General features: G+C 41.6%; 2 protein-coding genes and 1 long non-coding RNA gene across 7 annotated transcripts in view; all 3 read left to right on the top strand.

Moving 5' to 3' along the window:
• Window positions 1-2,920, top strand: part of zte38 (zebrafish testis-expressed 38) — a 13,359-nt gene extending 10,439 nt beyond the window's left edge. Inside the window, exons 5-10 of the mRNA XM_064334023.1 lie at window positions 796-816; window positions 1,051-1,077; window positions 1,401-1,468; window positions 1,932-2,080; window positions 2,486-2,759; window positions 2,917-2,920. Coding sequence (XP_064190093.1) covers window positions 796-816; window positions 1,051-1,077; window positions 1,401-1,468; window positions 1,932-2,080; window positions 2,486-2,759; window positions 2,917-2,920 — 543 coding nt within the window. The remainder of the gene's footprint in view (window positions 1-795; window positions 817-1,050; window positions 1,078-1,400; window positions 1,469-1,931; window positions 2,081-2,485; window positions 2,760-2,916) is intronic.
• LOC135252255 (phospholipase A and acyltransferase 1-like) overlaps window positions 1-9,159 on the top strand; it is a 17,177-nt gene extending 8,018 nt beyond the window's left edge. The window contains exons 1-5 of one of the 5 annotated variants that reach the window (XM_064330132.1): window positions 5,744-5,880; window positions 6,502-6,536; window positions 7,276-7,414; window positions 7,912-8,180; window positions 8,673-9,159. In XM_064330132.1, the coding sequence (XP_064186202.1) occupies window positions 5,868-5,880; window positions 6,502-6,536; window positions 7,276-7,414; window positions 7,912-8,180; window positions 8,673-8,774 (558 nt within the window). In that variant the 5' untranslated portion in view covers window positions 5,744-5,867 and the 3' untranslated portion in view covers window positions 8,775-9,159. Of the gene's footprint in view, window positions 1-5,210; window positions 5,637-5,736; window positions 5,881-6,501; window positions 6,537-7,250; window positions 7,415-7,911 lie in introns of those variants that run through there. The other 4 variants (XM_064330134.1, XM_064330131.1, XM_064330135.1 and 1 more) reach the window with 4 other exon arrangements.
• Window positions 2,975-4,040, top strand: LOC135254266 (uncharacterized). Its single transcript, XR_010329796.1, has 3 exons — window positions 2,975-3,147; window positions 3,360-3,400; window positions 3,634-4,040. It is a non-coding gene; the product is annotated as an uncharacterized LOC135254266 (long non-coding RNA).
• Window positions 9,160-9,190: the final 31 nt, after the last annotated feature.

Here is a 9,190-nt window from a genome sequence, read left to right as displayed (position 1 = left end):
GTGGGTGAGCTTGTTTCAGAACGAATTTGGAAGGGAAACCCGCAGTCGGTGGTGTTCGTCAAGCGGATGTTTTTTTTCGGGCGGTGTCCTGCATCACCTACCTCCGAGGCATTTTCCCGGAGGACCCTATAGATCGCGTTTCGGGAAGGTGTAAAAGAATTATCTTTAACTTTGGGGAAAAACTAAAACCCTAATCAAAAAATTTTTGTTACGACTTGCTCAAATTTTTGTTGACACTTATAAGCGGGTCAACTTATAATTTCATTTCCCAAAAGGCAGCGTCGGCTAATAACAGGCCTAAGTTAACTAGTTAGCTCACAAATGCTAGACTACATTGGACGTTTCCCGTCCATAAATTCACAGAAACACATATTTGCTGTTTTATTTTCAAGTAACAGCGTTCAGTGTGACCGACTGCAGCAAATTGCGGTATAGCTTTCACGTTTCTGCATTTGGTTTACAGATTTGTGCATTAAAGTTTTGAGAGAGAAGAGCTCCTCTCCTGGAGCCTGCAAGATTGTCAAATGGTAAGCACATAATTATAATGTGGTTTTAGATGCAAAGCAGCTCGTGGACCTGGCTAGGCTGAAGGTTCTCCACTAGGGGGAGCTATTCGCACTTATGGTGCTTCGCATCAATGACACTGCCCTCGTTTGCTTTTCAAGGATGATGGGGTGTTTCGATGCATTACAGAAAGGATCTGTAAGTTCAGGAGCTTAAAATTACTCTTGGTCATATTTTCTTTGTTTTGGTTTGTTTTGTAACAAACTAACTGATTTTTCAACCTCTCAACAGCTACAGATTGTGTTTATCGGGGTAAGTTTAATTATTTATTTTTTTAAAACACTTGTTATAGGAACAGTAGCAGTTGCGTGAAGCGTGTTGCTAAATTGAGCATCCAGGTGAAAAGCAATCCTAGCATGTCAAAACAGTGTTCAGTCAGTTGATGTCCCTAATAGCCTGTCTCATAGGTGTGTGCTCAATTTACTATGTTGTGTGTGTATACGCATGTTGATTCCTAATTTGTGTAATTTATTCCTCAATCTGCAGGTACATACTGATCCCGGTGACCCAAATGTGAGCTGAATTTTCAAAATATTTTAAAAGAATATATTCTGTTTGCAATGCTAGGATATCATTAGCATCTTTAGAAGCTCTATGAGTGTGTAATGTGCTAGCTTACGTTCATGTTTAGCCAGCCTAACAGTATCTTGAAGACATTTCCCTCTCACATCGCAGTATGTCTCCTATCATGTAGATACATACAGTCTTTGAAACAGTGTCATATAGTAGTGTTTATCAATATGTCCATTCGCTGAAAAGGTATGTGTAGTATTTTTGAAGAACATAGATATGTGGAGTAATATCTCAAAGTTTTGTTTTTCCCTCCTCCTATGCAGCACATCATTGAATCCTACCAGTTCAAGTTTAAATACACAGAAGATGGCCCGCATATGGAAATTTTGAGGTGAACGATGTTTGTACTGTAGTCAGTGTGTTACTTGAGCCTTATTTATCATTTGCAAACTGAGGTCAAATTTCACTAAGACTGAACAGCCATTTTCACTAATGCAGACCACAACGCTTTCTTATGATTGGTTAACAGCACGTTTTGTCAAAAATAATCAGAGTTTAAGCAGAAGTGTTTTAAAATTTTACTGCCATCCAAATGATATCAAATACTCTTATGTATTTAGCCCAGGTTCTAAACAGGGTATAATGGATTCTTCTGTGTTAATGAACAAAAAAAGTATCTGATGGTTGGACGCAGAGCTTTGTGAAACAATTTTGTTAACCTGCTTCAAGTTTTTCGTTTTTTAAATGTGATTGCCTTACACCTTACAGGTGATAATGTAATTACTGCAGAATGGTGAGTGATTTTAGCGAAGGTAGATTATGAGGCTGAGCACTCACCCTTATATGACCTTCAGGAACCGAAATGATGAAATGAAGGTGACAATGGAGGACACAAAGAAAGCATCGGTGCTCCTGGTGCGCAAGCTCTTCCTGCTCATGCAGAACCTGGATGTCCTCCCCACTGATGTCTGTCTCTCCATGAAGCTCTATTACTATGATGAGGGTAACAATCAGGAGTAAACTACAATATCAGTGGGTGTGCAGCATCACCATGTACTGTATAAACCAGCAGTGTCCTTGGGTGCATGGGGAATGTACAATCTTATATATAAACGTGTGTTACATTACATTACAATACAGCCTCTATTTAAACTCAGAGGCACATTGAGAGCTGAATATACGCATAAAATACCCAGATAAACTGGGTGGAAAAGTAGAACAAATTAAATAAATAAATACTTAAGATTCAAGAAACGAAAACATAGTCATTTAAAATAGCCATTAAAAGATACAGAGTTAATTTTAAATGTCTTAAGACATTCACAGTTGTTTAACGGATAAGTAAATAACCGAATAATTTCTCATCGTTTTGATTGGTGTGTGGTTGCCGTGTGGTTGCCGTGCGCAGTGACTCCGCCCGACTACGAGCCCCCGGGCTTCAGGCAGGGCCGGTGCGACACCCTGTGGTTCGACGGGACGGCGGTGCACTTTAAGGTGGGGGACGTGCAGACCCCCTTCCACACCATGAAGGTGCAGGTGGCGGCGGAGCACGGCCGGGTGGCCGGGCTGCAGCAGGGGAGCCACCTGTGGGACAGCGCCCAGACTCGCCCAGGCCGGACCGCCAGCCGCACAGGGGCAGGGCAGCTCCCGCAGCCGGCGCACAGCTCGGCCACAAGGGGGCGGTATGTATCAGCTCCACCCAGCAGGGCCGGGGACCGCCGCGACACAGGGCATCGGCCCACAAGGGCTGGGTGCACATGGGGTATTCAGTGCGCACTCAGGCCTGCCTGCAGTGGCCAGGGGGTATGTACAGTGCGCACTCAGGCCTGGCCCGGCCAGCTGACAAGGGGGTGGATTAGTTTGGGGTGAAGGGCGTAGCGCTCTACACTCTCAGGGCCTGGCACAGCTGAGCCACAAGGGGGTGGTATGTGTGCTAACATGCTAACTCGATTTGACATCCAGTCCTGCTGAGCACATAAGAAGGCATCTTCACAGCTTGTGTCTTCTTCTTCTGTTTGCTCTAACAGGCCTTTCAGAAAAATGCGGAACAAGACCTTCCATCTGAGAGCGGTAAACGTGTTTGTGAATATGAGCTTGTATGTTCTTGTGAACTAGTTACCAATTTAATGAATAATCTATAGTATCAAATGAAGGAAATGGTTGCCAGGTGGAAACGTCTTTAAGTTATGGATACTTTGACCGTTTTACCAAACCCTTTCATTGAGAAATTTTACTCACTTAGATTCAGGTTTGACTTACATTTCTCCATGTCATTTTTGCAGAGTCTGCAGACTTCAAGGCACCCAAAAAAACCAGAGCACAGGTGAGCGTGAAATACACTATGTGGCCAAAAGGATGTGGACACCTGAAACATTACCATGACCATGGGGTGTCCAGATACTTTTGGTCACAGTGTATCTTTCTATCTCATTTTTTGCTAGTTTGCTATTATTAGTGAGTCACTGTCAGGCTGCGTATGTCATGAACCTGGTAAATTAACATACAGATGGCACGCAGATCTATTTTACCAGGTTTTTTGCTATTTATTTCCTACAGCAGAAAGCTGCATCCAGTAGATCTGCTAAGAGAAGAAAAAGAAGAATGAAAAATTAGAAATTGCTTCTAATTTTTGACTTCAAAAGCCATTCTCTAGAGTGACATGGGGAAATACAAAATATCTTAATTGTACATTTAAAAAAAATACAGAAATGGATATGACTGCCTTCATAATCAGCTGTTAGAATCAGCTGGCAGTAGAAATGACCAACATTGTGCTGATTATTTCATGTTTTTTTTACTTGTTTTAGACAACCAAATTATTTATTCTAAAGATTTATCCACTTTAGGTCAATGATGATTATGTTTTGTAAAAAGTTCCTTGTTCATGAAAATTAATTCCATGATGATTTTTTAACGATGAATATTCCTTAATGACCATACATTGTGAATACATGCTGTGTAGATGGATGAAATATATTTACATATTTTTAAATGTTTTCAGATTTTACAATAAATTAAACTTTTTTGCAATAATTAAGTGCTTATCTTGTTTTGTTGCACTGATCCATATGTTGTGAACAATAACATTGCCAATGCCAATAATGATAAAATAGATTAAGGAAGGAGGAGGAAGGCTCATTCCAAGTGATAAAATGCTGAAGTTCTGCTTTTGTAATATTATAATGCACTGAAAGTTTGTCTTAATCTGTAGAAAATGACACGTTAAATGTGAGCTAAATTTAAACTTCTCTCGTTAGCACTGAGCTTTTAAATAGACGTCCTTATCATTTTTTCCTGTGTCACAATTTGAAACGGCCAATCGTAACTCATTTAGGCGTGTGACCCAGGTGCAGTGCCCTCTGTCAGTTTTTGCGCAGGGCTGCAGGCATCGGCACGCATGCCCTCTGAAATTTGCGCAGCCGGACAGCCACTGCGCAGGCGAACTGCGCAGCATGCGCAGATGGATAACTGCAGCCGGTGGAGCAGCTGTAGTACTGAGCAGTGCAGCCAGACAGTCGCTGCGCAGGAGAACTGCGCAGATGGATAACTGCAGCCGGTGGAGCAGCCAGGCGACACCCAGCCAAACCACACCATGGCCAGATAAGCATCGCTCTATGTGACACACAGCCTCAGCTGGTCGTTCAGCTTCTGAGAAACCGACAGGCTTCATCATCGCAAGGGATTGACATTCGGTTCCCATTCCTCAGGTGATCTAGGATGACACACTACAAACAAGCTGGTTTATAAGTTGCCAGGGTCCAGGGTTGTTTTCTCTTTTCTTTAAAAACAAAAAGAAGCTGAATAAAGTTAGGTAATTTATTATTGTTTTATAATAGCTGATGTTATCCAAGGCCAAAATTAAATAATATTTTAGGACAGTGCAGTCTCACTGAAAAGAAACTTCCGATTCATTACAGTTGCCAGCGGCAACACATTAACCCGAAAGGCAGAGGCTAATTTTCTGCCACTTTCTCCTTTATTTTTGCGCCATTGTGATTCTGTGTGGCATGGGAGCCAGTGCATATAATCTGTGCGTGTGTGTGTGTGTGATTGTGAGTGAGTGCAAGCATGGCCTTGTCTTTGCTCATTGTGCTGTGGTGGTCCTAGAATCTTCTGTCAATCACACTTTGATAATCGATCCACGTAATCCAGGTAAATGGAATCAGTGCCGCTGAAAGTTCCTGGGAGGTACCAGCGGGTTCAGCTTACAGTGGGTTCAGGCTGCTGAAAGTTCTAAGAGTTCCAGTTTCCATCCTGTGGCTTTTATACGCGTAACATACATTCTGCTGGATCCAGGGACCAACGGTAATTCCGGTAATGTCACCCTGCTAGCTGTACGCTATTGTGAAAGTGCCATAATGATCCGTTTTTGAGTCAAACGCTTCCTAAATGGGTGGAAATGGGTGGAATGATGAAAGCATCGGCCTTTGTGCCAGACAATGGGAGCTGCCACAGGGTCGTCGCTGCTGTTGTTAGGTGGTTTTTTTTTTTTTTTTGTGCCATTTGCAGCGAGAGCCGCCGTGGGATTCGGAGCGAATAGAGACGGGGGATTTGACACGGTGAGTTCCTGTGACCCTGCCGTCACACGGTAACCTGGGAGATTCAGAGCAGTTGTGTTTCGCCGATTAAAATTTTTAAAATTATATCTATCGTTTATTTTACTGTCCTCATCAGCAGAAGCATGGAGGTTTAGTTTAAGGCTGTGGGGCTGAAGTTGCCCTGTTTTAAACGCTTTTTGTTCTGTCAGTGAGTAGGCCGTTGGCATTCTCTTCTCCAAGTGTTGGAATGGAATGATTTCAAATGGTGTGAACGCAAAATGTCTTCACAGTGCCATTATGTCATTGGCCAGTATGTTATTGTAGATTTTATTCTTTCAAAGTTATACATATGTAAGGTTTGCATGTTTCAAATATTCCTGGTTAATTCTAAATTCTATATTCTTTGAATAAGTTATATCATCAAGAATGGATTTTAAAAAAATATTATTGAAAGTGTTAGATTGAAATAAAAATAGAGATTTGCTCTGGGGGAAAAAACTGATTGTTCCAAGAATAGTTTTTCATATTTGTATACATGTGTATTATTCAGGAATTGTAGCCCTGGTATAATGGCTTTACCATAACAAGAATAAACGTCCAAAATGTAGACCCTTGGAAGAAATCTTGTGTCTTTTTGAGTGTAAGCCTTTCTTTCTCTTAATGACGTTTACATTAATGGGAACATGTTTGATTAGATTACAGAATTTATAATGGCATTGACTTCACTGTACAGGAAACAGATGTAGATTGCCTAAATTTTGGCCTTCCTGTTATGTATGGCTGTGTATGAACAGAGAGGCCCTTTCTGGACCTTGGTTCAAATGCCTTGTGTTTTGAGTTATCTGAAAGGCCTAACATTTTTTAATTTTACACGGCTCTGAAACAGTTCATAGGAGAGACAACACATCAGCCGCAAGCCAGGTAAGGGCTTCACACTACCATTTACCTGCTTAGTATCTTAGGATGTGTTTGTGCAATTATCTTCTGTATGGTTTCTTTAAATGTAATTTATAAATGTGAATAAATATGATATTTTTTTATTATTACCAACTTTATAAAATGGGTATCTTCAAAACAATCTATACATTAAACATGGAGACACATTAAATATTCAACATTTGGCTTAAATTATAAATCATATTTTAACTATTGCTCAAAGGCTGTGTTAGATTGCTTAAAAAGGAATCACTGAAAATTGTTTCTAACACTATGACTAGATTAACATGAACTGTAATATGTCTGATTATCTATTTCTTACATGATTAGAATTTGGCCATCTCTAGCTTATGTGGTGTATATTATATACTGAATTATAAATCAAAATTTCAGATTCTGATAAGAGCGTCTGCCAAATGCCTGTAATGTAATGTAATGAAAACATGAGGAGAAATGCACTAATATAGTGTACATGCTGTTTCTTTGAGATATGGAGGGGAAAATGTTTTAATTCTGCATATGAAGATGTGTAAAGCTAAATGCTACTCAGAGTTGAGTCATAGACTTTGTATTTGCTTATTAAGCAGATCGTGGATTCAGAAAGATTGGATTGGTTAGATTACTGTTTGCACAAAATGGTTTCGTGGTCTCAAAAAATGTCTCATTCCAATGGATAAGTGCATTCCCTGCCTCCCCAAGTTCGCCCCGTGTCTAATCCTCTCAGATGGCTTCAAATGATCCCGAAGAGCACGACCCCCCCGGAAATCCCCAACCCGGTGACCTCATTGAGATCTTCAGGCCGGCCTATCAGCACTGGGCTCTGTACCTGGGTGACGGTTACATCGTCAACCTGACACCAGTGGGTCAGTATTCGCTCTTTCTAACATCGCTCTATTTCACCTGAACCAGGCCCATGCTATCTATTGGGGTTGCTGTGTCTCGGTGCTACAGTTCATAATTTAAGTCATTGGTTGACTAAAGAGCCAACACACCAAGGCCTAGATTCCTTGACCATAAAACCCTGCAGACACTGCAGCCCTTCAGCAGTTTGAGACCCCTCACTTTACACCAGACCTACCTGGTGGAGAATGGGCTCCCCCTGTATATATATATATATATATATATATATATATATATATATATATATACATATATAGGTTCCTCTTGAGATTTTTTCTCATTGGGAAGTTTTTCTCTCAATTTTTTGAGGGTTTTTCTCTCCACCAGGGAGTTCTTTACCTCGTGTGCTTGCTATTTTGCTCCTCTGCAAAGCGTTTTTGTGCCAGTTCTCTGTAAAAAGCAAAAAAATTGATTCGATTTTGATTCAACCTAAAAAAGTCTGATTGATTCCCTCCACCAGATGAAGGCCAGGCCACGGCCATGTCCAGCGTGAAGTCCGTCTTCAGTCGAAAGGCGGTGGTGCGCATGCAGCTGCTGAAGGAGGTGGTGGGGAGCAACTCGTACCGAGTCAACAACAAATACGACGACGACCACACCCCCTTGCCTGTCTGTGACATCATTCACCGAGCCCAGCTTTTCATTGGCCAGGAAGTGTCATATGACCTGCTGGGCAACAACTGCGAGCACTTTGTCACTCTGCTGCGCTATGGGGAGGGGGTGTCTGAACAGGTCTCTCCCTCTCACCCTCTCTCTCTTTCTCCCTCTATTTCTCTCCACCTCTCCCTCTATCCCTCTTCCTCTCTCTCTCCCTATATATATACATTTCTCTCTCCCTCTCTCTCTCCTATATATATATGAATATACATGTATATATGTACTCCTCTCTTCTTCTCTCTACCTCCCCCCTCTCCAATATACATATATATATTTCTCTCTCCCTCTACTATATATAAATGTGTGTACGTATATGTATATATGTACTCCTCTCTCCTTCTCTTTACCTCTCCCTCTCTATCTGTCTCATCCCCTTTCTTTCCTTTCCATTTACAAAACCCCTTAAGATCACCCTGAGCCTCTGTCTGACATTGTCCGTGTCACCTACCCAACGCTTCATCAGAGTATTTATTGTAAGACTTCTGAAGAGCGGCTCGTGAGAGGCTCAGCCCGTTCTGCCTGCGTGTGATTTATCCCCATGGTAACCATGCGTTTGTGTCTCCGTAGGCTTCCCAGGCCATTGGCGCGATCAGTCTGGTGACGGCGGCTGCCAGCGCCTTCTCAGTGCTGGGACTGATCAACAACCGAACCCCAAACAGGCCTGACTGACTGACTCCTTCACAATTCACCCTAACCAGCTCGTCTCTCTCTGAGCTCAGCACACAATCTGCTATCTGTGCAGATTATTACGATCTTGATTACCCAAAGCACTTACCCCTCTTGTGCAAACTGCGTAAAAAAGATCAGTAAGGCGTTGCTAACTCGAAGGACAAGGGTAGATTTTGTTGTAGATTTTGAACCTCAAGAAAGAGCTTGAGTTATTCTAGACTGGGACTTGCGCAGTGTTGTGGCTGATATAATTACCTACAATATGTACACCTGCAAAAGTGTGATTAAAGAAATGAATGTGTTTTGATAGTATATTTACCTTTCATAATTGGTTCGTGTTGTTTGCAGTACATGTCAGTGCAGTGTAAAATGCAAGTGCTGTTATTTTATCCTTGGTTAAATAAAATATAAACTGT

Source organism: Anguilla rostrata, chromosome 4 (genome assembly GCF_018555375.3).
Source record: "Anguilla rostrata isolate EN2019 chromosome 4, ASM1855537v3, whole genome shotgun sequence".
Taxonomy (NCBI): Eukaryota; Metazoa; Chordata; class Actinopteri; order Anguilliformes; family Anguillidae; genus Anguilla; species Anguilla rostrata.
Note: the sequence above shows the minus strand (reverse complement) of the source record. Positions and strands in the feature narration are given on the sequence as shown.